Source organism: Theobroma umbraticum, unplaced genomic scaffold (genome assembly GCF_002168275.2).
Source record: "Theobroma umbraticum cultivar Fairchild unplaced genomic scaffold, ASM216827v3 scaffold_86.0, whole genome shotgun sequence".
Lineage (NCBI taxonomy): Eukaryota > Viridiplantae > Streptophyta > Magnoliopsida > Malvales > Malvaceae > Theobroma > Theobroma umbraticum.
The window spans coordinates 2843533-2870402 of NW_018397263.1; the positions used below are offsets into that span (position 1 = coordinate 2843533).

General features: G+C 36.1%; 4 protein-coding genes and 1 pseudogene across 6 annotated transcripts; 2 read left to right on the forward strand and 3 right to left on the reverse strand.

Annotated features, from left to right (window-relative positions):
- Positions 1-444: 444 nt before the first annotated feature.
- On the forward strand, positions 445-4730 carry ACR10 (ACT-like superfamily protein). Of its 2 annotated transcripts, none has more exons than XM_021434187.2 (6): positions 445-968; positions 1419-1652; positions 1975-2080; positions 2575-2911; positions 3535-3693; positions 4194-4730. In XM_021434187.2, exons 1-6 carry the CDS (start codon positions 815-817, stop codon positions 4329-4331), a joined length of 1128 nt encoding a protein of 375 aa, XP_021289862.1. In that variant the 5' UTR covers positions 445-814; the 3' UTR covers positions 4332-4730. The 2 variants fall into 2 exon arrangements, with proteins under 2 accessions (XP_021289862.1, XP_021289861.1); XM_021434186.2 differs by having other exon boundaries at positions 447-968; positions 3409-3693.
- Positions 4731-6115: 1385 nt separating this feature from the next.
- On the reverse strand, positions 6116-9532 carry LOC110420691 (uncharacterized; annotated as a pseudogene).
- Positions 9533-9832: 300 nt separating this feature from the next.
- LOC110420684 (uncharacterized) lies at positions 9833-14432 on the reverse strand. The gene is made up of 13 exons (XM_021434060.1): positions 14153-14432; positions 13883-14020; positions 12347-12428; positions 11938-12014; positions 11648-11763; positions 11432-11540; positions 11205-11321; positions 11004-11095; positions 10850-10916; positions 10679-10760; positions 10483-10574; positions 10238-10381; positions 9833-10139 (listed from the first exon to the last, which is right to left on the reverse strand). The coding sequence occupies exons 1-13, from the start codon at positions 14402-14404 to the stop codon at positions 9993-9995; spliced, it is 1515 nt and encodes a 504-aa protein (XP_021289735.1). The 5' UTR covers positions 14405-14432; the 3' UTR covers positions 9833-9992.
- A 2131-nt stretch (positions 14433-16563) lies between these two features.
- Positions 16564-18321, forward strand: LOC110420692 (protein NUCLEAR FUSION DEFECTIVE 4-like). Its single transcript, XM_089784289.1, has one exon. The coding sequence runs from the start codon at positions 16564-16566 to the stop codon at positions 18319-18321; it is 1758 nt and encodes a 585-aa protein (XP_089640415.1).
- A 479-nt stretch (positions 18322-18800) lies between these two features.
- Positions 18801-21638, reverse strand: LOC110420842 (putative receptor protein kinase ZmPK1). Of its 2 annotated transcripts, XM_089784245.1 has the most exons (2): positions 21563-21638; positions 18801-21457 (listed from the first exon to the last, which is right to left on the reverse strand). In XM_089784245.1, the coding sequence occupies exon 2, from the start codon at positions 21269-21271 to the stop codon at positions 19115-19117; it is 2157 nt and encodes a 718-aa protein (XP_089640371.1). In that variant the 5' UTR covers positions 21272-21457; positions 21563-21638; the 3' UTR covers positions 18801-19114. The 2 variants fall into 2 exon arrangements, with proteins under 2 accessions (XP_089640371.1, XP_021289900.1); XM_021434225.1 differs by lacking the exon at positions 21563-21638 and having other exon boundaries at positions 18801-21548.
- Between the last annotated feature and the right edge of the window lie 5232 nt (positions 21639-26870).

Genomic DNA, 26870 nt, shown 5'->3' on the forward strand with positions numbered 1-26870 from the left:
CACACAAGTTTTTTTATTTTTATATTGGTTTGGAGGATATAAAGAACGTCCAATAATGTTGGACCGTGTCACTGCCACACAGTACTGCTGGGAAGATTACGGATACGGGGGTCCCAAAATGTTTGAAACGAGTAGGAGGGAAGGGGGAGGATAATATTTAGAGAGGTGGGATAAGGAATCCAAGCTTAGCAAAATCCAAAAACAGGATGAGGAATCTATGATTGGGGATTGTTTTGCTCAACAAAATGCTAAATTCTGTCGTTTTAATGTATTTTCTAATAGTTCGTGTATAAAATAATTAAAAATGGTTTATGCAAAATAGATAGAGAGGAGGTGTATTACCCCTTAAAGTAGAAGGTTAGAAAGCAAATGGTATTTGTTGTCAAAACAGGGCAGGGGTTTGTGCTTATGAGCTTGGTTGGAGTTGGGCATCTGGCTGGAGATATTGAAAACCCCATCACCAAACGCCAAGAAAAAACGAAATGGGTAAAAGGGAAAATAGAAAAATAGACTAGTAAACAACAACTACAAGTGAAGCACAAGCAAAGAAAAGGAGGCAGCAAAACACTGACTTTCTCTCTCTCTCTCTCTCTGAGTTGCTTTGCTTTCTGTTTTTCTCTCGCCTTTTCTCTGTCTCCAGAACACTACCGCTGCTCCTCTGTACTCCTTAACACAGCAAAACAACAGCTCATAAAAAGCAAGGAATGAACCAAACCACCCCAAATGAATTAAAGGAAAATTCTTTCGCTGTTTTTCAAGCTTTGAACGAGTAGTAGTAGTAGAAGAAGGAGAAGAAGAAGAAGAGTAAAGAAAGATGGGTATTCTACACGACGACGTAGTGATCATAAGGCAATCAGAGACAGAAGGAGAACCAAGTGTTATCACTGTTAACTGCCCTGATAAAACTGGTTTGGGCTGTGATTTATGCCGCATCTTGCTCTTTTTTGGTCTTAGCATTGTTAGAGGAGGTAACCCCAAGTTCTCTTTTTTCAAGAAAATGATTGCATGTTTTTGTAGCTATCAACCATTTTCTTTAGCAATAAAATGAAGTTGGAATTTTTTCTTTCAAGTTCAAAGTCTTTTGGCTATTTGGAAGCCGACCCAATTTTTATGCATGTGTTTTATTTATCTTCATTTGAGCTTTTACTTTTATTCTGTGAAACAAGCTATGGAGATTTTGTGGTTTTGGTTTAACTTTGATGAAAATTTGGGTATTTTGGTCTTTCAAGTTTTAATCTTTGGACTATTTGGAGGTCAAAAAATGGTTTAATTTATCTTCAGTTGAGTGAAACAAATGATGGGCATTTGAGAAGCTATGAAAAAAATTTCGATAGTTTGATTTAATTTTGGTTATTTAATTGGATTTTTATGGTCTTAATTACCACCTTTTTAAAAAAATTTTTGTTTGTGTTGTGAAGATGTATCTACAGATGGGAAATGGTGCTACATAGTGTTTTGGGTAGTTTGTAAGCCTGCAACAAGATGGGATTCTTCGAGATGGGAATTGTTGAAGAAAAGACTAATTGGGGCTTGCCCTTCTTGCTCTTCAGCTTCTGGGATTTCTTATTACCGTTCTGAATTGCAGCCTCCAAAGCCTCCTGATGTGTTTCTCCTCAAGCTTTGCTGTTATGATAGAAAAGGCCTTTTACATGGTGAACTTCTTCTTCTTTTGAGAACATCTTGGTGTAGTTTCAATTCATACGAAGTTTTGTTCTCAATTATATATATATATATATATATTATAAATCAAGGGGGATTTATCCTTTTTTAAACATAATATTGAATTTTAGAGATCCGAGTTCTGTTTTTTTCCCCCTGTTAGTTCAGCTATCATACAGGGCATGAAGAAATGGTTTTCTGTTTTTGCTTTCCTACTTCATATATCTTCATGATAGGGTCTTCTTATGAAGAATTTGAGCACAAATGTGGTCCAAACTATATTAGTGATTGAATTTTAGAAGTTTCTCGTTGCAGATGTGACAGAAGTTCTGTGTAGTCTCGAACTCAATATAAAGAAAGTGAAGGTATCCACAACTCCAGACGGGTCAGTGATGGACCTATTCTTTGTTACAGATACCAGGTTTTGCTTCTTTGATATGATCTCTCCAAAATTAGATTATGTGCTTTGCTAATCTTTGAGAACTAGTTTTATGTTTCATGTAAGTTGCTACTATTACAAGTGCAATTCAGTTAATATATCATGTTCATTACCTTTGATCAGTTAGGCTTCTTTAAAAATGACTGCAAATGTATTTGGAATTATAACAACATGCACATCTAAGTAGAGGTTTGTTGTTGCTTCTATTCAAACTATATATGTATGTGGGAGAAAGGGTTAAGGGATTTAGAGCTGAATTGATGTAGACAAGAAAATATTATCTGATAGGGCAATAGATTAAATTGGTTTTAAAAGGATATTTTAGGTCATAGTAACTATAACTCTGATATGCTGAGGCAGCTTGCATCTCCACCTTAAGTTTCTACAACCCTTTGGTGGAAGAACAAAATCTTGTTTATATGATTCTTAATTTTCAAGAAGTAACATCCTTTGTAAATATTGTGATTTTTTTCCAGGGAACTATTACATACAAAAAAGAGGCAGGTGGAGACTTGCAAAGCATTGGAAGATGTTATGCAGGAAGCTGTGATTAGCTGTAACATTGAAAAGGTTGGACCTCAAATTACTGCATGTTCTCAGGCATCTCCATTTCTCCCGTCTCAAATAACAGAAGATATTTTCCACCTAGAGATGTCCAATAAACTCCCAAGTGTATCACTAACTTCCAACAGTGTTTCTGTCACAATGGACAACTCGCTGAGTCCTGCTCACACGCTTGTTCAAATCGTTTGCCAAGATCATAAAGGTCTTCTGTATGACATAATGAGAACTCTAAAGGATTACAACATTCAGGTAAATATACTAATTGCTAGTATATAATGAATCAATGTTTTACTGAATTTTTACAAAAGTGTCATGCTGCAGTTAATCATGGACATATGTCCGATCTTTTCTGGGAAGATTGGTTTTAGGAATATTCTAGCTTGAATAATTTATAATATTGCTTTTATTCTCATTTGAATATATCTTGTTTGAAAATTTTGGTATGTGAACCTTGACAATTCAATGGCTTTTATCCTTCTGTTGTTTTCATGTGGCTGTACTTAGTTATGTGTATTGCCAAGTACCCCACCTCCATGAATTTATAAAACCACTCTTGCTATGCTTTTATAGACAATGTTTTTTGTTATCATGTGTATCTGTCAATCATAATTGACGTGATTCCTTTCAAAATTGTGGAAGCACCTTTTTACTTGTTTAATTTTCAGTTGGAGAAAGAGAAGCATCTTAGCCCATGTAACTAATACTAGTTCCACCATCTTAATACCTCAATTTTATAATGTAACTAGATTTCATATGGACGCTTTTATATAAAACAAGGAAGAAAGTGTGAGATTGACCTGTTTATAATGCAAGCTGATGGAAAGAAGATAGTTGATCCTAGCAAGCAAAATGCATTGTCCTCACGTCTGCAGATGGAACTGCTCCAACCACTCAGAGTAGCTGTAATGAGCCGGGGTCCTGATACAGAGCTTCTGGTTGCAAATCCTGTAGAGTTGTCAAGCAAGGGCCGGCCTCTTGTTTTTTATGACATTACCCTTGCTTTAAAGATGCTTGACACTTGCATCTTCTCGGTACTTCCTAAGCTCTGTGCCATTAAGCTTCGACTGGAGTTCTGCTCTGCTTTCCTGTATTTTGTTTTCACATGTAAATAAATTCATTTTTGTTGCTTAAAACTAGCTTGCATCATTGGGATTATGAACTTAACAGTGTGTTAGGGTTGATATCGGCTGTGGCTGCATGTTTTCCATATCCAGTCTGCATTATAAATTTCTGTATCAATTTCCAACTCCTAGTCTGACTAGGGGATTGTGAAATGCAATAATATTCATATATGCTTTGCTCTCTTACTCCTCTTTGCTGTCCCTTATATAGTTGTAGGATATGGTACATGTTTACCGATATGCTGCCTGTCGAAACATGAATCCAATGTATTACATGTATTATACTGCTTGGACAGAATGCAATGCTGTTTATTTAGAGAAAAGACTGTCTTTTCTTAGTCAATTAATGTTTCTCAGCTTTTCTTTTGCAAATTGCTTGTATAACTTTTTTGAGTATACATATTTTTCAGGCAGAGATTGGGAGACACATGATCGGAGATCGAGAGTGGGAAGTTTACAGAGTTCTACTAGATGAAGGTGCTAGCTTATCTGTTCCAAGAAGAACGGTTGAGGAAGGAGTTTGGAAGCTGTTGATGGGTTGGGAATAACTATGATCACAACATTGTTCCTCCTGGATGGCCATGGCCCCTGTACAGTATACTTGCCCTGCCCCGCTGTGCAGTCGCTGTAAATTATGAATCACATCTCTAAAATTTCGTATCTTACGGTTGCAGCTTCTGCGAGGCTAAGCTTGTGATGTAGAGATGAGTTTGTAGCAGGGAGATAAAGGAATAGTAAAGCTCTTGTGGCAATGTATACTTGAAAGTTGTAGCACAGAGTTAGAAATCATGCATATCTTGTTGTGTAAGTATCTTTGTTGGTGGACCCTTTGGTGGGTCAGTTGGGTACTATCAAGCAATCCGACGAAATTTCTTAATCATATTTTCATCTCCCTGTACTAAAAAATGCAGAACATGTTGTAGAAAAAAACAGCGTTTTCCAGTTTTCGCATATTATCAGTTATGCCATAAGTTTGTGCCGAATCTCCGTGCCGCTCTTTTTGTCCACACAACTGTATAGCCCCTGCATATTGATGGACAACTCCCTGTGATATGGTTGCTTTGTTCAAGTATGTGTGAACATGTTTTTTCAGTTTGAGAAATCCCAGCATCAACCAGTTTTAAATAGTATACAAGCTAGTTGTGTATTTATTTAGGTTTTAAGCCAAAGTCTTTCAAGAATGATTGCGACAAGTTTGTCATACAGTGGAAAAAATTTAATACTTCGGCTCCATCCCACCCCTGTTCTCTATTCAAACTTCTTCTTTGCCTTCCAATTGAATTGATTCTTATCAGTTTTGTCCTCTCTCTCTTAATGTTGAGGACTACAGATGCCGAAAACCCTGGTTATGGTATTTGAATATTGCATTCCAGAGCATATTTGTAGGGAGACTTCTTTGCTCTTGGTTTGCAACTTATCCAACAAATCATGGATGTCTCTTCAGATTCTACAGAAATAAGATGTCACATCGGAAATAGCTATGGTTTGATGGTTAACATGTCGATTTCGATCACTTCAATAATGTACAGATTGTCATGTTGCATGTCAAGATATTTCCACCGAAGATTTTTTCCTTTTTTAATACCAGCAAGGGATAAGGGCCAATGGTTCCCCATATTCCAATTCTAAATTTTCCTAGTTCAATGAAGATTAGTCCTTTGAGATGATCCACATGTAGTTTGTTGTTATCCATTAAAAATAAAGAAACTAGTTCACCTGTAGTTGATATAGATGTAACAAATGTTTTGGGGTAAATTTTTTATTTTTAAGTTTTGATTGAAATTATAAGTTTTATAAATTTTTAAAATAGATATTCTATTTTGTAAAAATATTTTTTGTTGTCAACTATTTTATAACAAAGATAATTTTATTATTTTACAAAAAACTCTGCTAGGAGCATCGGAGCTTTTATTTTTATTTTTTTTAAAAAAGATAATAATAATTTTTTAAATTAATAAAAAAAGAAAAAATATTTTAATTTTTTCACAATTTTATTTATTAATGTTTACACTCTTGGGATGAATTGTTCGTTTCAAAAACTAATAAATCTGTGTAAATTCAATAAAAATTTAAAAAGTAAGAGTATTTTATCCATTGTTTTAATATCTAACTCTGGTTTTTTTCTGGGTTTTGACAGAATTCAAAGGGTAAGAGTTAAACAACTTGGAAGCAAAGAGTTTTGGACTACCTGATGAAGATGAGTGAGGCATATCTGTTCATAGTGATTGCTATCCAACATTATTTTACAGACAAACAAGAAAAGACAAAAAGAAGACAAATCTGTTTAATGTCTAATGAAGATCCTCCAATTTATTGAACAAAATTTGCTTCATTACAGCTTCCAGTACATTCTCAACTTATTTAAGATTCTAGCAAGTACTCCATTGAATGTGATCTCAGCGAAAGTCACATACAAAAGAGTCCCTAGGTTCCTCGAGTTCCACATCTATGAAAACATGAGTTTTGATCCAAGTGACCTGAGCATTCATTGTTCAATCTGCATTTTCAGGTGATAATTTCAACTGACTGAAAATTCCAAACTGATCTGCTTAATAAAATTAACTGGAAGCAGACACTTACAAGTGTGTTATCAGGGTGGTTATAGTACCAGCCATTGATGAATACTGCAAGTATACCTTGTGCCCCCAGCACAAAAATCAGCATGGAGTTCATCCCTATCCATTCCAGAAATAGAAATGGAGTTCTCAGCCCCCAAATATCAATCTGTTCATTTTTCCCAAGGGACAACCAAGAAAAGAAACCAAAGAATTTCTGACTGGTTATTACACAATTATATATAGTTAGCTATAAAGATTAGCATATGTGGACAGTTGGTTTGCTGCTTTCTTTTTATTACCAGAATGTAGACTCCAGAAAATACAACTCCTGCTGCACCAGCTGTGAGGCAGACATAGCTAATGGTGTAGTGCTGTTTATTGATAGGAATAGCTGCAAAACAGTGGGGAAAGATCCTTTCATAATTTTTGATTTAGTCAAGAAGTAATTACAAAACTCATTGGTATATCCAATTGGATTTCAGAGGACGAAATCATTGTCAAGGAAACTGACCATGAGTAAAATGAAGAAGGAAGGCGAGAATAAGTAAGCCAAGCCCCATTGATACCCGGTTGTTTGAGCCTTTGAGAGTGACCGTACGCAAAATTTCACTCCTTACTTCTAAAAGTTGATGTCTAATTAATGATAGTTCAAGCAACTTAATTGAGTTCCTAACCTTGAATTGTATCAGCACAGCCCCGTAATGGATGCCTATGGTGCGCCAGAGAATAGCTGAGATTGAACTATCAAAAGGAAAGGACTATTAAATCATGTCTAGCTCAAAATAATCTTTTTTGCTCTGTTAAGTAGTATATAGTGTGTTATCCCTCTCTCTTACTTATCCCTCTGTCTCTTTTTGCTTCAGGGCTGATTGTGGTATTTTGCCTGTTTTTTGCTGTCAACTCTCTTGTGCAGCACTTAGGTTTTTGCTGGCTATTTTTTTACAGCCAGTTCAGAAGAGGATCCTGGTCTGATTTTGTCAAGTTTTCTCTCCTTTTGTGTACATGGGTTTTCCTTTTATATGAATACACTTCATAGTTAATCTTAAAAAAAAAAGAGTGTATATAGTGTGTTGATAAGGAAGTTTCAAACCTTGACAAACCTTCTGGTTCAAACTAGCATGGCACCAACCTGGAGCATCCTCGAGAAAAGCGCCTGAACGTGGGGAATTGAGCGTACAAGCCTACAAGTTCATTGAAATGATTGAGAATAAGAATTTTTTGGAACTTGAAAAGGAAAATTCAAAATGATTCATTCTGCCTTTTTGGGACTACACCTTTAGACGTTGCCATACAGGGCTCTTGTAGAGATGGTTTATGCCCAAAATCTCCCTATCCACATACCCAACAGCATTACAAGCAGGTCCCAAGTGTCCCATCATCCCACATTTCACCTAAAATTGGCGAAAAGGGTAAAGAAGCTGTTACAAGTACATCAATCATTGCATAATCTTGTTATACTTGATCAGCTATTCAGAACATACTGTATATTTCGTTCCTCCCTCGTGATCGATAAAACTCCAATCAGGAACATACAATGAATAAGTTGTGATCATGTAAATGGCAAACGCGGTGAACCCTCTAACCCTGGATTCAATGTAGACCAATCACATTACTCCCATTGTCTTAGCAAAAGTATCAAAGTTTTGTTCCATAAATATGGGTACGGATGAAAGATTGGCCCTTTTATCGTCTCTCAATTGGTATGAGTAAGCTGACCTACTTGGTTACCATTGCCATCGATATGCAAAGAAAATGGATAGATGTCCTGATGCTATAACAAGTGGTCTCCATTCTGTAGTCAGAGTCTCTATCAGAGCTACAACGAAGTATACCAATGCTATTCTCTGCTTTCACGAAAGAAAACAGCGGTTACCATCAACATGGCTTCAAAATCAATTCCTAGAAAAATGTCACTATGATTAAAGCTGCTTTTTGATTCTTTCTTACATGTATTAACGCTGTCAATATTATCGGTATGCTCAGTCAAGGAGAATTTCAAAGATGAACAATGACTAGCTATGTAAAAGAGGACCAGGAGAATGCCACACCATCTAATGAGCTCCTTGCCAACCCCATAAACGAGATCAATCTTATTAGCTAAAGAATGAGAGTATCCTCCTGCAGTGTGTCAATATAGAAGTTCAGAGGTTAAGAGTTTTGATTCACTTGAGAGTCATGTGACAGAGAAAACCATGTACATTGTGGTAATGGCTTCACATGTTTATGGCATACCTTGCAACAGAATTCCCCAAAATAGAAGCTTTATTGTCCTTAAGGTTATCTTATTAACTGCATCCTTGATCTTGGGAATTTTCTGTAAATTTGAGATCAAGGTTTATCAGAGACATCTGACTTGTATTATAATAGCTGGGAAAGCCAGAGAACAAATGGAAATTAATAAGTTGTAAATATGGTTTGTCTAAAGCCACAATTAGAGAAAAGAGTATATATACCTTGAGAGCCAGGGCAATTGCAACCCCAACAATGAAGAGGAAAATGGCATCACAAAATCAGCTAACATGCATCCATCCCATGGTGCGTGATCAAGGCCTGGATATGCTATGCCAGCATGCATGGTCTAATCAACTACAAACCAGCACACGCTCAAAATCATTTCTAGCATTTGTTTTCAAAAAACTTACTCAGTTTTTATTAATTCTATGGTCTCTTACAAAATGATTCATTTTCTTTTTTTTTTTTAATTTAAGGCTTATTGGTAGCTTAAAATTAAGTAAATTATGTGAATATTTCTTACTTGAAGTGCAGGGAACTATAATTTATTCATGCACACAACAAATAAGAAGATTTTCTTCTCTTTCTTTTTTCCTGCATGGATGGATATATAGTTTGAACGTTGTCTAAACAGACCAGCAGCATCTCCATAGATAAGAAGATTTGCTGCATCAAAGGATAACGTAAGGGTAAAGACAATCAGAGGCTAGCATCCTCTAATGCTCTTAAAATAGAAGTAAGATAATAAGCTGTTAAGCTGTCAAGTAAGGCTTATATAGTCATAGACTTACTACTATGGTAAGCCCTCTAAACGCATCCAAAGTTGCAGAGGGATTTTGCAGCTGACAAGTTATACTGTACGATATAAGTGGTAGAAGAGTCCTATATTTGGCAGACTGCCTAGAGTTAAAATGAGCAGTCTCAAGTTGAGAACAATCTTTCGTAAGTTTAACGATCATAGCTTTCTCTTTAGGTGCAGTTGCAAAGTCCTGGATTTCTGCTGAAAAAGGGTTTGACTGCTCATCTCATATGATCTCCTGATACATAAAGTTTCGCCTGCAGAAAGTTGTCTTAGGAGTTAGTGGTACATATTTTGAATATGTAATTTGTAGGGGCTTTTCTCTTGTTCTTGCTTTGTATTGTGTTGGAATGTACTTAATTTATTTCTGCTTTTAAGATTTCTCTTCTCATTAACCCAACACATTGTTAAAGAAAGGAAGCAGTGACCAAAATAAAGTTCAAATTAAACAATTCTAAATTTAACTATTATTAGCAAGCAGGTGAAAATTTGAACAAGCAAACAAGGTTTACAGAGGGAGAAAGAAAGAAAGAGAAATGTTTAAAAATCTAATGTACAATTTGTAAATCAAGTATTACACATTATCTAGTCCTTCCTATATTCTGTAGCAATGTTGACTCTTATAGCTTCCAATATATACCCAATTTGTGCAAGATGCCTGAAAGGACTCCGTAGAAAGCAATTTCTGCAAATATTACATATAAAAGGGTCCCTAGCCTCTCCGAGTGCCAAACATTTATGAAGACGTGTTTTTGGATCCAATAGACCTGAGCATAGGATTTATTTAGAAAAAATTCCATTAGCTGATCCTGCAAGAAGCTAAGATTGTCAAAATGTTTAACCTTAACATGATGGAAGTACTTACAAGGGTGTTGTTGCTGGACTCATAATACCATCCATTTACAAATGCTGCAAGGATGCCTTGTGCCCCAAGCACATATACCAGCATTGCATTCATTCCTATCCATTCCAGGAACAAAAATGGTGTCCTGAATCCCCATACATCAATCTGTCGATTTATTTCACAAGGGAAAACAGACAAACAGAACACTTTCAGTTACCATTAGCCTTAGGAATATTGACTAGCTGAAAAGTGTGAAATTATTTTACCAGGACGTAGAATGCAGAGAAAACAATTCCTGCTGCACCGGCTGTGAAACACACATAGCTGAAACTGTAAAGCTGCTTGTTGATGGGAATAGCTGCAAATTTGCAGACAAGCAACATGGGTTAATTTCATCTTGCATTGCTCCGAAGGAAATTGTATCTATCATAGGATTCAAATGCGTTATTCCAGGAGTCCCACCGTCCGTAAAATGAAGAATAATGGCTACAATAATTAAGCCCAACGCCATCGAGACCCATTGCTTGAGCCTCTCAGAGTGACCCTACAAAGACCGCTTTCATTTTTAGTTCCCTTCTTGAGGCTGATTGGCAACCACAATTCATGATACATTTAGTTTCGCATGTTTCTAACCTTGAAATGAATTAAAACATGTCCACAATGGATCCCAATGGTGCCGGAGAGGATAGCCAAAATTGAACTAAGAAAGAACATCAACCAATCAAATCACTGGGTTCTGGGTAGGTATGGATTACTTAGAATGAGAAGTTTAGGTCAATCAACAAACCTTAGTAAGCCTTCTGGTTCAAATGGAGCACGGCACCAGCTTGGGGCATTTTCACGGAAAGGACCAGAACCTGGAGAACTAAGAGTGCAAGCCTACAATTTTGTTGAAACAAAGTAAAATTGATGGTAAGCAGTGATGACTTTGCTAATCTATAGGAAAATGAAGCTCAGAAATTTCCTGACCACCCTGATCTGGACTGACCTTTAGGCGTTGCCAGACAGGACTTGAGTAGAGATGATTAATGCCCCAAACCTCTCGATCCACATAACCAACAGCATTGCAAGCAGGTCCTAGGTGTCCTCTCATCCCACATTTGACCTTAAAATTGCAGCAATAGCAAAATAAACTCAGTCATTAGTTTTAGTTCTGGGGAAACTCGATTCTGATCAATTTTATGCAGGGAGCATTTGAGCTGTAATTCACAGTACCGTGTATCTCGTTGCTTCATCGCCATTGTCTACCTCAAAACTCCAATCTGGGACGTATAGTGAATACGTTGTGATCATGTAAACGACAAAAGCAACGGATCCTCCAATCCTAGATTTTCAATAGGTAAAAATGGTTGTAACTTTAGGTGAACCGTCGTCGCAACGATACTAATACATCTTTGTTAGAATAGAAGTATAGAACTTGTGGTTCTTTACCATTGCCAGCGGTATGCAGTAAAAATTGATAAACGTCCAGGTTCCAAAACTGTTGGTCTGTGCTTTCTAGTCAGTGTCTCTATCATGGCTACAATGAAGTAAACCAATGCTATTCTCTGCTTGCAAGCAAGAAATTCATGATTCGCTCATACATCAATTTTGAAGACAAACGTTAGTGTATAAATCTGTTCATATTGGATGTGTGCAATCGCCATTATATTGTTGACATGAACAGAATTATAGGCCAAAGAAAAGACTGAAAATCTCTGCTAAGGATCAGGTGTTATTACCTGGAGGATGCCACACCATCGGATTTGTTTCATGTCAACTCCATAGACAAGATCACCAGGCGCATGGGAGTATCCACCTGCAGGTTAGCAATCGCAATATTCACTAAGCATTGATTCCTGTCCAAGTCTATGTGCATCTACCTTTAAGTATTTAAGCATGCATATCAATGAAGGCTACTGCTATATATTTATTAAAATTAGGCATTGCCAACTTCTTTGAGTTGGCTAGTTTAATGGCATAAATCCTTCAAAACTTAGGAGGAGACTTCATTTTAAATGGTCTAGTCCAAAGATATAAAAACATATTATATTAACATAGGGGGAATTGGAGGCTAAAATGGCATAGCCCCTGGCAAGGCTGGCATGGCATCAAATGATAATGATTGGGATATTTGGGTACGAAGCCTACCTTGCAACAAAACTCCCCAAAAGAGAAGCTTCAGGGTTCTTAAGCTTATCTTCTTAATTGCATCCTTGATCTTTGGAATTTTCTGCAACAGGGGAGACAAAATTTATGAGAAATGACAACTCATGTATTTAATTATTAGACTCACAAAGGACAACACATGCATTTTTTAATTAGATTAAATAATTATAGTGCAAATTATGATTTTTTTTAAGGAAGAAAAATTTGATCTCATATTTTTAATTACGAAATTTATGAACTAATCAATAAATCAAATGTTTGGATGCAAATTATGATCACTTTTTGATAGAAAAATAAATATTGTTTAGACATATGTGTATTGCCTATTGCCATGGATAAATAGTGCGCATATTTTTTTTTATAGGTGTCCAATATTTGGTTGGTACTAATCAGCTTATAATTTGATTCTGCTGTTCTGATGGTAAGAAATAAATCGAATAAAAAAATATAAAATTTTACTTAAGAGTATTTTATTTTTAAAATTTGAGTAAATTGTATAAAATTTTTTAAGTTTTGATCAAAATTATACTCAATTGAAAAATTTACATTCTATCTCCAAAATCACATTTTGCATTTATAAAATAGTACAATAGTCAGAGTTCTGTGAAGACACCCTTTAAAATAATGACACGACCTTATTTAATGGGAAAGTACAAAATATTTGAATTATCTAATATGTTATGTTATATTATTTTATACTAGACGTGAATCTGATTATTAAAATTTTCATAAAAATTTAAATTAATTACTATTAATAACTTGAATTTAAACGATCATATGATTTATATTTGAAAACTTACTAAATCAATAATGCTTGAACTCCCATGTAAACACCAAGTAAGATTGAGAAAAACAATTAAGAAACTAAACTTTAATATAAATAACAATAATCAATTGGTTTGGATCAAACGTAAGTTAAAATATTAAAATTACTTATTTGATTCGATTGGATTCTTGATTCATAGTATACAATAAAAATTATTTTTTTAATATTTCGGTAAATAAATTAAAAATAATATAAAAAAAGATCTTTAATTTTTTAAAAAATGGGGAAATCAAATCAATCTGAATCGAATTGGAATCATTTGAACTCGGTTTAGGTCAACCACCTATTTGGTTCGGTTTGGGAGAAACCAAAATATTGCACATTAACCGAAAGTTCTTCCAAAACTGAATTGAATCAAACTGTATGCAACCCTAGCACTCATTGTTTGATAGAATTCTCAGAGAAAACTGACACAACTCCCATTGCCTCAACCATATCTGAATATATATTTGTGGTTCTTGAGGAAGAATTCTAAAACCCCATTTCTCAAAATTGGGTGTTGTTCATTTCTGCACGCCTGGTGTTGGAGAAATTCCCACTTGTTTGAAAGATGCACATACACTGTGTCCCCTATGTCGACCCAAGTATTGTGGAACTGACAGTAGGACATATGGACGTACTTGCAGGACCGAAAGGGAAGAACATGATAATCTAAACCCAGAATAACATAAGAAAGGCATCGGATTTGTTACCTTGAGAGCTAGGGCTATTGCTACCCCGACAATGAAGAGAAAAAATGGCATCACAAAGTCAGCTAGCGTGCAGCCATTCCAGGGTGAGTGATCAATCCTCGGATATGCTCCCCCAGCATCATCTACTAATATCATCAGCTACAAGACAGTGCAAAAAATCATCATTTAGTTTTTAAATAACAACCACTTCATAAATTTACGCATATATATTGTTCATTTCGAATTTATTATCTTTTCTTAAACTTTGGGTTCGAGTCTTAGTGCACTCACCGCGACGGTGAGCCCTCTAAATGCATCCAAGGTGGCAACCCTCTTGGTCTTTTGCTTGACTAGTGGTTGCTCCTCCAAGTTTTGTTGTTCAACTTGAGCGGTAGCCGCCCTCTCTTCTTTATCATTTCCAATACGATCTGCTGCTACACCCTCCTCTTTCTCCACCTTTCCATCACGCTTATCTTTACGTTCTTGGTCAGGAGCAACTTCTGCATGAGCTAGCCCTTCTTCCATCTTTCCAGGATCCGCCATAACTGCCAGCTGTTCCTTTCTTCGCCAAACTTTGAGGTTAAAAGAAAGAAAACGTTAGGGGATGATAGCAATAGTGAGAGGCAAACAGAGCCAAGTTTATAATCAGAGAGGCCGGCAATGGTTGGCGCCTAAAAAGAAGAGTGGGGCCTGAAAAGATACGTCAGACAAATGGATGAAGATGGTTCGGACCCGATCAATCAAAGGACAGGTCATTGCCGTTTAAGACGTGAAACAAGTCCTCATATTCCGTGCTAGGTGGTATGTAACTGTCATAACATCGGGAAAACTGAGATGCAAAAAAAAAAAATGAGTGGACTAATAACTAAGGCTTTTTATCTCATTCTTTGCACAACAATTCAACCTGTCAACTCCCCTGTTTTGTCCCCTTAAGATCGGTTTAGTCTTAGCTGTTTCCTCTGTTGTTTGATTGGAATCATCACACGAGAAAAATGTTTTAATTAACCATTGAGAGGGAAGAAATTAAAGAAAATAAAATTTTGGCTTGTATTCAAGTCGAAGTTTTGGCATTTGAAGGTAGTCTTAGCTGTTTCTTTTGGTGTTTGTTTGTAAATATCACCAGGAGAATATTATTTTATCTACCGAGAGAAGAAAGGATAGTTTGAGTCTTTGAGATATATTTAGTTGACAGAATGAACTTTTAATTTGTATCAACTCACATGCATACTCTTCACTAAATTATCTGGTAAGATTAGTCTCATGTAATTAATTATGAAACTTTTTATTATTATGACATCACCATAATTGTAACTAAGGAGATATCTATGTATCAATCTCAGCATATAGTATTACTTTTCATAAGTAAATGACATTTATTTTGTTAATTTAATTATTTTTAGTTGAATTTAGTATGTATCTAGATCCACTTCCCTACGCAATCGGAGTCTTAAAGTCATTGTATGTCTAAATCGGACTGCAACATATGTTTAAAAATTAGCTTTTTATTGATATGGAACTTATCTGTCAGTGAATAAGTCCAACTGAGAATGTTAATTTGATGATCAAAGAGAAAAGCAATGAAGTTACCTTTTGAGAGTGCATTCTATTTGATTACACAAATTTGTTGGAATCACAAGAAAAAGGCTTATTGTGATGTTTTTGTATTAATTCAACTAATCAAACTTGTAATACAATATTAAGAAAATTAATTATTCAGTGGATATAATAAGAAACCAAATCTTTATATATATGGTGGGTCTCTTTCTTGACCTTGAACCATATTGAAGACTGGAGTGATATCAGAGAAAATATACATTGTAGCCGGCATTCAAATGCATACGCTGAATTTTTCTTTTTCTATAATCCAATCGAGTAGAAAGCATGGTTGTCTAATTTGTTCCTTTGAATACTTTATGATTGATGCATAGCCTGTTTAAATTGCAGAATGAGTTAAGAAAGGATTTACCCATAGCAGAAAACAAAAAGGGTGTGTGGGGGTGGTAGAACAAAGTTTATGGCGAAAATAAGATTACAGTTAAGTAATTAACTTAATTGGGCTTTGTTTGGTCTCCATTTGGGCTAAGATGACACTGAAATGAGATTATCATTTCAATGGAAAAATGAAAAGCTTGTTGGGCTTCCCAAATCATAGCAAGGAATTATTACAGTCTTGGGTCAGAAATACAAGAAGTCATAATGCCTCAAACGATTACTGACTAGTAGCACAGTAAGATTATCTAATTACAAATCGCAATTGGATTATAAATTAACTGCAATAATTGAGATGCTTTAGATATATTTGACTGAAACGACAAGAATCTGACTTGCCTTGATAGCTTCTTAATGCAAACAAATCAAGTATACAAATGTTTGGTGATGGAGATCACTTGTGTCTGAGGGGAAGAAAAACAGATTTCTATGACTTTGATGTGTACAGACAGTTTTCAATGGCGCTGAAAAATGGAATTTGATTCTTTTGAAACATAAAATTCAAGGATGTTCATCCAATTAGTACAAGACAAAGATCTAAGACAAATTTGGTTCTAAGGGACTTAATCTCGGAAATATGCCAAAGCTGTTTCATTTCTGTCTTAAATGTAGACTCTAATTGCCGGCTGCCAAAGCTCAGTGGTGGAGACTGCTTAAACTCAAGTAAGAAAACGGTCCTAACTGAAAAAACTGGTGGCAGCAGTCGGAGGGAGATGAAGAGCTTCTTCTTGGCTGTACTTTCCAGCAGATTGTTCATGGTTTTTGCTACACTAATTATTATGTCGGTCAATGGCTCGGGATACATGTTTGGTCTATATTCTAATGACATTAAAACAACATTGGGGTATGATCAAACAACCCTCAATTTGTTAAGTTTCTTCAAGGACTTGGGTGGTAATCTTGGAATCCTGTCAGGGCTCATCTATGAAGTTGTGCCACCATGGGTGGTTCTTTCCATGGGTTCAGTAATGAATTTCTTTGGCTATTTCATGATATGGCTATTAGTCACAAGCCGCACAGCCAAGCCCAAAGTTTGGCTGATGTGTTTATATATGTGGATAGCTGCAAATTCGCAATCATTTCCAAACACTGGTGCACTGGTCACATGTGTTAAGAACTTTCCTGAAAGCAGAGGCTGTGTCTTGGGCCTCTTGAAGGGGTTTATTGGTTTAAGTGGTGCAATCATGACTCAGTACTACCATGCATTTTATAGGGATGATTCAAAGGCTCTAATCTTGCTGCTTGCTTGGCTTCCAACCATTGTTCCCTTGATTTTTCTTCGAACAATTCGGATTATGAAAGTCGTTCGGATGGTGAGAGAGCTCAAAATTTTCTACAGATTCCTCTACATTGCTCTGGGACTTGCTGGATTTATCATGATCGTGATTATCTTGCAAAACAGACTCAGCTTTACCAGAATTGAGTATATTGGAAGTGCTTCTGTTGTTCTTATTTTACTACTACTCCCACTTGTTATTGTAATTAAAGAGGAATTTAATGTTTGGGCAAGCAAAACACAAGCCTCAAGTACTCATTCCCAATTGAATGTTGTGATTGAAAATCCTCCTGCAGTTCCAGCAAAGCCAGCAGGAGCAAAAAAGGAGGCCTTTAATTGTATTAAAAACATGTTCAAGCCACCCGACAGAGGGGAGGACTACACCATTCTTCAAGCAATTTTCAGCATTGACATGCTAATTCTCTTTCTTGCAACAGCTTGTGGCACTGGTGGAGCATTAACAGTTATTGACAATCTGGGTCAACTTGGTAAATCATTGGGCTATCCGACTCATAGCATATCGACATTTATATCACTAGTGAGCATATGGAATTTCCTTGGACGGGTCCTGGCAGGTTATTTATCCGAAATTGTCCTGACAAAGTACAACTTCCCTCGTCCACTGATGCTCACTTTCGTGATTCTTTTGTCTTGTGTAGGCCATCTTTTGATTGCCTTTGCAGTCCCCAATTCTCTTTATTTTGCTTCAGTGATGACAGGATTTTGCCTAGGAGCCCAATTGCCTCTACTGTGTGCTATTATATCTGAACTGTTTGGTCTTAAACACTACTCCACAATGTACAATGTTGGGTCAGTTTCAAGCCCAGTCGGATCGTACATTTTCAATGTGAGAGTGGCGGGTCATCTGTATGATAAGGAAGCTGTGAAGCAAATGGAAGCTTTAGGACGTACTAGGGAACCTGGGCAGGACTTGAACTGCAGTGGGGCAAAATGTTACAGATTGGCTTTTCTAATCATCACTGCTGCTACCTTGTTCGGGAGTATTGTTTCATTGATTTTGGTGTTTCGGACAAGAACATTTTACAAAGGTGATATCTACAAGAAGTTCAAAGAGGAAGTGGTGGAGTCCCAAGCAGGAGTGGCTCCAACAGGAAATGGCGGTCTTTCATTAAGGGAAATGGAAGACAATGCAACTGTTGCCGTTCCAGAAAAAACAGCCCTTTCTGATGGGTAATAAAGAACTCAATTTCATTTAGTCTATACTTGAATCAGTTAAGCCAAAAAAAGAAAAAAGACAACACAAATTTGGATTTTGATGTTTCCCTCTTCATGCCTATGAATTACTTATGTTTAATGTTTCTTTTTGTGGGTCAGATTCACTCCATGATATTGATACCTAGCCTAGACAAAACTAGGTTGATATGTTTTTTTTTGGAAAATTCATGTGTTCAGAAACAGAGGATAACCACCTCTGTGGAGCTGACAAAAGGATTTTGCACTGTTTTACACTAGTTGAATAAAACAGTTCCAAATCTTCTTACAAAGTTCACTCCTAGAGTTGCTATACCAAAACAAGAAAATCCCTATTCCTGTACGTCAAAATCACAGGAGCGCACATCAACACTTTCCTGAACACATGAAGTCCCAACCAGCTGATCATAACCCAGAAAATCCCAGCCCACAAGCTGTACATACTCACACAAGACACAAAAAGATCCACCAACCGGCTGGTACAAAAGAAAAACAAAAAGTTCCAGCCCTTAACCTGCACATTCACAGCCACAAAGCAAAAGACCAATACAAGAATAAAAAAGGCAACAGAAGGATCCACAACCCATCGACTTATTCCAGAACTCGAATAAGGTTCTCATTGCGTTGAATTTCCGATGTAGCTAGAATTGCATTAATAATTAATAGACACTAAAACAAAATTATATGTTTACAGAGAAATCCTAACTATTGGAAAGATACTGGGACGCACCTAACAAGGCCTGTCAGGGTGTCCTGCAGTTTTATTATTGTCGCTGCTAATTAGGATCAATTTTGTCACCTATAAGCATTTGAACTACTCGGCTCATGGATGGTCTTGCGTGTCTGTCGGCTTCTGTACACTTTATAGCCACCTCCAGCAGATTTTCCAATTTATTTCTGTCATAATCGTAGCCAATGGCAGGGTCTATGAGCTCTACTACCCAAGACGTTGTTGCAGCAGCTCCATTTTTCTTCCCTTTAACCCATTCTTCTAAACTCTGGTGCCATACTTCTCCACTGTTTTTAACCGCAGGAACACCTATTGCTGGGCTCCTCCCTGTTAACATCTCCAGGAGGACAATTCCATAGCTGTAGATGTCTACTTTGGAGGTGATGGGCAGATTGTAAACCCACTCAGGTGCCATGTAACCTCTTGTTCCTCTAACTTTGGAAAAGCTTGAACTTTTAAGACTGTTTCTATTGAACAGTTTGGATAGGCCAAAATCTGCTACTTTGGGATTGTAGTTAGAATCCAGCAGTATGTTTTGAGGCTTGACATCACAGTGCAGAACCCATTCTAAGCATTCTTCATGCAAATAAGCCAGACCTTTTGCTGTGCCTACCGCGATTTGGAACCTCTTCTTCCAATCAAGCGAATCGGACATGAGGTTCTTTGCCAATGATCCATTTTCCATGTACTCATATACCAGAAGCCTATGCTTACCCTCTGCGCAGTATCCCCACATCTCAATTAGGTTCATGTGGTTAAGCCTCCCTATGGTGCTTATTTCTGCAAGAAATTCCTCTTCTCCTTGATTAGCTTCAATATTGAGTCGCTTAATTGCTGCAACTCGTTGATCAGACAAAACTCCCTTGTAAACCACCCCACCTCCCCCTCGTCCAATCTCTTCACTGAATCCCCGTGTTGCCTTTTTCAACTCATCATAGGAGAATTTTTTGAATCCAGGCGCAACAACAAGGTAGCCGCAAGTTGCTGTATCAGAACTTTGCTGGGTTTTATACAAGAAACAGAACACCAGAACGATGCAGATCATCTCAATCAATCCAATTACAGAAGCGCACCAAATCAAAATCTTTAACGATCCATATCCAGTTTCCTTGTGATAAGCTCTTTCCAGCTGTTTTGTCTGATTGCTCGAGCAATTTAATTTGAATTCCTCAACAGCTTTGTCGTAAGTGAATGATTTTGGGAGTTTCAGATACAAGGTTCCATTGTAGCTAGAGTAACGATGTCCATTCCGCAATTCCCATTTTGAATAACAGCGATAAGCACCATCCTCTGGGAAATATCTGTATTGAAAGGCTATACAACACGAATCCAAGCAAGCCTTGGCACACTCTTTTAAGGTATAATTACGGAGAATATCGTAATAGTAGCCAAAAAAGTTAACATGACGGAGTTTGACAAACTTGATATCATGATTGCTGCAAGAAAGGTCAAATTCTGGTTCGCATCCATCTGTCCAGTCTGCCTGGTTTTTCAGTTTGAATCCCGGTGGGCAAGAGCACTTTGGGCCTGAACTTGGATCGTAGCTACATATACTATTTGGTCCACAGGCTCCGTGTATTCTACAGGGATTAGACATAACTTGCCATGTGACAGACCATATCCCTTTTTGATCTTCAAGTGTGTATAGTCTAAGGTTACCATCAAAATCAAGCTTCAATCTTCTCCATGGTCCTCTACCAAAATCAGTTGACCGGAACTCCAGTTTGTCAGAAGATGTAAAATAACCTTGAGAGTCAAGCACTGCTATTCTGCTGTCATTGTATCTTGTTCTTCCTTGTTGGTAGTCCAGGAGGGTTGAATCCGGCCAGTAGATGCTGGATGTTTCAGGACCATCCAAGACAAGACGAAGAACGTTATCGTAGTCATATATCAGCTTGTAGTAACCTGAAGAATAGTTAGTTTGGCTTCGTGCTGATACAAGACTTTTGTACCTGGTGAGTGGTTGGTCAGGGAGAAGAGTATCCGTTGGTGAATCAAAGCTTTGCCAAAGAGTAACATTCTCTGGAGTTTGGAGAACAAGATTACCTGAATCAAGGAGCTTTAACTGTGACCAGGACTCTGAATCTCTGTTGTTGCTCGTCCAAATTATGAATTCTCCCGCATCAGTTAAGATAATATGGCCAGTTTTCAGTATGGAGAGCTTTGAGCGCCTCCCATTAACAGGAGTATCCCGGTTTGCCATCCAAACTGTGGTGTGGCTACCATCATGGCAAGGCTTGCTGAACCAGATGGCGAAGCAATAAGCGTTATGGCCAACGGGGTAAAAACCAGCGGAGAATACGCCACTTGGCGAGACCAAAATGTCATCTGGATTCTCCACGGACAGAGACGAGCCTTGCCTTAGGATAGGAACAGCTGATGATGAAAACTGAATAGAAACGAAAAGAAATAAAATGAGAACCAGAAATGGAAAATACTTGGCCATGAATTTCTTGGCTGCAAATACGCGCACAACATTCCTTTACCTACTTACGCAATTTGCATAGGTACATTTTCAACTTTTAGTATTGGGAAATCACGATTCCACGATGTGCAAAGGTCAGAGTGTAATTGCGTCATTGACTATTTCACTTTGCCCAGATTCTAGCACGAGCAGTTTCCTTGTCAATAGTTGAAAGCCGTGTGGGAGTAGGCAGCTAAGGGCCCTTGGGCCCCTTGCCCCTCGTTGATTGCTTCCAACTGTGGATTTTCACTTTTTTTTTAGTGTCAAGTGTCAATTCATGAATTGTGAAATCTCCCAATGTGGCTGTTTTTTTCACTTTTATTCTTGGCACTAACGCAAATATTATATACTCTGCTTACTATTATTTAATTGATGTTCGTCAAAAGCAGAGGCTTTTTGTCTTTTGAACTAAAATTACTTGAATCTTTTACGAATTTTTAAAGTTCGATTAATCGTGTTTTTTCAGTTTTATTTTTAAAAAAATCAAAGAGTTTCATAAAAAAAATTCCAAAGTTTTAAAATAGTAAATAGTGTGACAATCTTAATCTCAGTGAATTAAGAGATAAAATCAAACTTTTTTTTTCAATATTATCAATTTTATTTAATTAAATATATTTAATAGTGTATGTATATATATATATATATATTAAAAATAATATTTAATAAGTATTTATAATCTTACTTGTTCAATATGATATGCAGCACTTTAAGAAACAAAATGAAGGGAGAAAATATGCCTTGCGTTGCCATCAAAATTAATGGGAATTGAATTGCCTCATGACGAATACCGCGTTTCAGTGTTTGTCGCCATAGCAAGAAACATGGCCATGTGGCTGAAGTTATACCATGCAAAAGCGGCATGCTATCCTCTTCATTGACCTGCACAATTTCAAAGTCTTCGTCGGTCATTAATCACTGCCATGGAAAAGTAAGACACCCCAACACATCTCACAAAAGGTAAGCCCGTTTGGGGTTTGTATGATTTGGCATAATCTATACATTCTTAGTGAAAAGGAAAAAATTCATAATCAACGGGGTGATTAACTTGTTAGCTGTTGACTAAACTCTGACCGATATACTCTATCACTAGTGCATGGATAAAATTTTTGAAAAATTTCATTTATTATTATTTTTTGAAATTTTTTATTTATTATATTTTTTAATACTCTTTCAAGATAATTTTTTATTTAATAATTAATATAAATAAAAAATAATAAAATGATTCCATAAACTTATTCAACTTTACTCTAATTTAAGTTTCTCTACACTTCTTTTTTTTCTCTCTCTCTCTCTTTTTTCTCTATCTCTTCTCTTTTATTTTTTTATTTTTATTATTTTTTTATCTATAACTCACCACTGAACCATATTCCATTTTTCAAAAAAGAATTATGAGCTTATGAGTTTAAATAAGGAAAAACGAACCATTGTGCAAAATTAAGAAAAAGTAAAATTTTCTTTTATCTTCTTCGTTTTATTTATATTATTTATATATTTAACCATTATGTATAATCTTACATATCGTATTTAATTATTTATATTTTATGTATTATAGTTTTATATTTAGTATTTTAAATTTAAATAAAAATAAAATAACTATTTATACTTTGGATCCTAATAAGAACTTAGAAGAGAGTTTTTATTCTTAAGATTTCACAGAGCAAAAAAGACTTCTTTTGATGTTACAATTAAGGAATTATGAACTTGATATACTTTATCACTCAAGTTTTAAAAATATTAAGACACTTTTTGAAGTGTACCAGAGATTAGTAAAAACAAGAAAATTAAGAAATTACCACTTAATTGATATATTAATTCGACTTGTTTTGACTCTTTTGATATTTACAACAACTACAAAGAAAGTCTTTTAAACAATAAAAATTATAAAAATAAAACTCCAAAACAAAATGAATGATACGTTTTTTACACATAATTTAATTATTTATTTTTAGAAAGACTTTACTAACCTTTTAACACAGAATTAATAATTAATGAATTTGAATCTAAGAAACGTCGAGCACAACTTTCTCAAAAGATTATATTAAGTCTTTCTTTTATTGGTCTTTTTGATTTACATATTATATAAAATTATTTTTTATTATAAATTTTTTAATTATTGGTTAAGTTCAACATATTAATTTTAAAAATTTTTAATCTTTATTCCTTTACATCTTTTGTCTTGTAACAAAAGTTAACCAGTTTCGCCCCTACTAAAAATAAAGGTAAAGAGAGGATGAACATGTTAAAAGGTAAAGAAAGGAGCTTAACCCAATTAGTTCATTTGTCTCTCTAGTCATAACTTCACTCCATTCATTATTTTTCAAAATAAACAGTCTGCATCAAAAATATAAACGTCGTTAACAGAATATATGAAAAAATTAAATTGTCTTTTCTTCTTTCTCCTATTTCTTTTTCTCTCAAACAATGTGACTAGCCAATTGCGCTCTCATTCGCCGACCAACCCCCTCACGACAGATGCCTCCCAAAGGAAAAGAGTACTAAATTGTTCTTTTAATAATTAACGGAAATATTAAAGATTGACTAACGGTTAGGTCTATGTGTCTAATAAAAAATTTTTAAAATAAAATATTTATTTTAAAAATTAATAAATTTATTTAAAATTTTAATTAAAACTTAAAAAATTTTAGACTCTTTTATTTTTTCTTAGTAACCTTTTCGTGCAGACTACATGATTCTCTTGGAAACAGTATTAATGCTAACCCATGGCAAAAAAAAGGCTATTTGGTGGCCATTGGGCCTAATTTACGAGGTGGCAGATGTTAGAACATCAAACTGAAAAACTTAGAAATTGGCTTCAAGGCGTGTATCAATGCCACTGTCCTTAAGGTTTTATTCGCCCCCACTTGTAGTGTGCAAAAGAGTTACCGGCGTATAAACCTCGAAGATACAATGAAGCCCAGTGATTGATGGCGTTTTGCACTGACGAAATCAATCCACTGAGCACTCACCGGAGTATAACAAGATTATCAAACTTCTATAATATTTTTTCTACAGGAAAATAGTATAGAAGAAAACTTGGAAAATGTTTGAGGAAGAAGAATGAGAGATATTACTGTTTTTCTTTTTTTTTCATTGGATAAGGAGGGTCATCTTTTATAGGCATAGATGCCTGTTCTCAACAGACACTATTTGAGACACAACCCTTCTTTTAATTTCCAACAGTCACAACTTTCTTTCTATTTCGATATGAAATCATATTTTTATTTGAAAATGTCCAACAATAGAGCTCAAAAATGATTCAAGCCTCACTACCCCTCAGAAGACTCGGGGACTTTTAAGTAACAGACAGAGACATCTGAAATTGTCTTGAGAAAGTAGCAACTACGTTGATATGTCGGTAGCAGAATATTTTAAATTCTAGCATTGGAATGTAAATGTTTTATAGGATGAGTAAAAACATAACTTAAACAAACCCAACCCACTTCGGAGGCCTGCCTAGTGAGTTAAATTGACTGTTCCACCGGCTACTGTGTTTTTGAATTATTTTTCCCCATTGGACTAAAGTGGCGTTGAAAGCTAAATGCCATTGCAAATTCATTAATCGCCTCAATGATGGATTTCCAAGTGCCATGAACTTTCCAAGGCCTGAGTCATTGTAAGGGGCCAAAATATAATCATAACTCTTACGGTGAAAGTGACTTGGTAAGAAATGGTAAATCCTGAACATGAATCAATAAAAGTTGGCTCATTCTTGGGTAAAAAGAGTGCCAACAAATAGTAATAATCCTGTGGCCCAACGTCTTCCGGTGTCATATAATTGAAGTATACTGTGCCTTCATCTGATTATTGTACGGATATTGTATCCCCTTATCTTTTCCTTCTTAGAAACCGCATCCTCCATTCTTAGCCAGTCAACTCTGATATCCTACGTGAAATTTATTATCCTTTAAAGTTCAAATGGCCTTAACCTCATAAAAAAGCTATAAATATGTGCTTTTCTGATCTTCCAAACTAGTAGCTAGCCTGCCTAAACAGTGTGTTTTAGGATTGCGAAATTGTTAGCAAAAAGTGAAAACAAGAGATAAAAAAAAAAGATGATGGTGGCGGATCATTTCAGTGGTGGTGGCTGTGGCTGGAGAGAGGTGCAGAGCTACGGGTTGAACCTGATTATTGGACGTTGGTTCATGGTCTTTGCTTGACTGCTTATCATGTCCGTGACTGGTGCAGCATATATGTTTGGTCTATATTCAAATGTTATTAAAACATCTTTGGGGTACGATCAAACTACTCTCAATCTGCTAAGCTTTTCCAAGGACTTGGGTGCAAACGTTGGGGTCCTATCAGGGCTAATCAACGAGGTAACACCGCCGTGGGTGGTTCTCTTGATTGGGTCAGTCATGAATTTCTTTGGCTATTTCATGATATGGCTTGCTGTCACTGGCCGCATAGCCAAACCCCTTGTGTGGCAAATGTGTGTATACATCTGCTTAGGTGCAAATTCACAAGCCTTTGCCACTACCGGGGCTCTTGTCACTTGTGTCAAAAACTTCCCTGAAAGCAGGGGAAGTGTTTTAGGCCTGCTAAAGTCTTATGTTGGTCTGAGTGGTGCAATCCTGACACAGCTATACCATGCTTTCTATGGAGACAACTCAATATCTTTTATCTTGCTGATTGCATGGCTTCCTGCTGCTGTTTCCTTTGTCTTTCTTCGGACGATTTGGGTTATAAAGATTTTTTATTTTTTTGAAAGTTAGTTCATTCATAAATAAAGAAAATTCATATACAAACAGATGAAGGTCAAAATTGAAAAGAGTATTTGTCTTGACCTGACAAACTGATTGACAAAAATATCAAAAAACCTTATCTTTTAAACCATTCATCATAGTATTTAAATATAATCCTTTAGCCAACACATCCCCATCAGCCCAAAATATAAAACTAAAAAAGAAGTCAATAAGACGATGAAACGTAACCAGCATGCCTGTTTCCTTCTCTTGCTGCACCAAGCAAAAATCAAGAACAACAAAATTCAAAACTCCCAATATCACCATGGGCAAGGCTGAACTAAGACCACATTAAACCTCTATACACACAAATCATGAATCTTGAAGCATAAAGGAGTCATCAAACCCAGTGAGGAAGTCGAGCAAGCAGACAAAGCATAACATGACAATTAAGGAAGAACTTGCAACAGGTCTGTGGCTCTTTTCACCCCCAATTTGGTAAGGTTGTTTGCCAATTCATTCCCAGATCTCGGGATATGAATAATCTGCCATCTAGGAATCTTACCCAGCAAAGCTTTGATTTTTAACACCAGATTTCTAAGGTATCAGGGAGAGAAAAGTGGTTTTGAGACCCAATTAACAGCATTTAAAAAATC

What these genes read in the sequence shown, in the direction of transcription:
- ACR10 (XM_021434186.2), top strand. Translation starts at nt 815, where the DNA reads ATGGGTATTCTACACGACGACGTAGTGATCATAAGGCAATCAGAGACA. An exon ending in TAGAAAAGGCCTTTTACATG is followed by an intron (nt 1,653 to 1,974) that starts GTGAACTTCTTC and finishes TTCTCGTTGCAG; the next exon opens with ATGTGACAGAAGTTCTGTGT. An exon ending in TTCTTTGTTACAGATACCAG is followed by an intron (nt 2,081 to 2,574) that starts GTTTTGCTTCTT and finishes ATTTTTTTCCAG; the next exon opens with GGAACTATTACATACAAAAA.
- LOC110420684 (XM_021434060.1), bottom strand. Translation starts at nt 14,404, where the DNA reads ATGGCGGATCCTGGAAAGATGGAAGAAGGGCTAGCTCATGCAGAAGTT. An exon ending in TTAGAGGGCTCACCGTCGCG is followed by an intron (nt 14,021 to 14,152) that starts GTGAGTGCACTA and finishes ACTGTCTTGTAG; the next exon opens with CTGATGATATTAGTAGATGA. An exon ending in ATGAAGCAACGAGATACACG is followed by an intron (nt 11,322 to 11,431) that starts GTACTGTGAATT and finishes TGCAATTTTAAG; the next exon opens with GTCAAATGTGGGATGAGAGG.
- LOC110420692 (XM_089784289.1), top strand. Translation starts at nt 16,564, where the DNA reads ATGAAGAGCTTCTTCTTGGCTGTACTTTCCAGCAGATTGTTCATGGTT.
- LOC110420842 (XM_021434225.1), bottom strand. Translation starts at nt 21,514, where the DNA reads ATGGCCAAGTATTTTCCATTTCTGGTTCTCATTTTATTTCTTTTCGTT.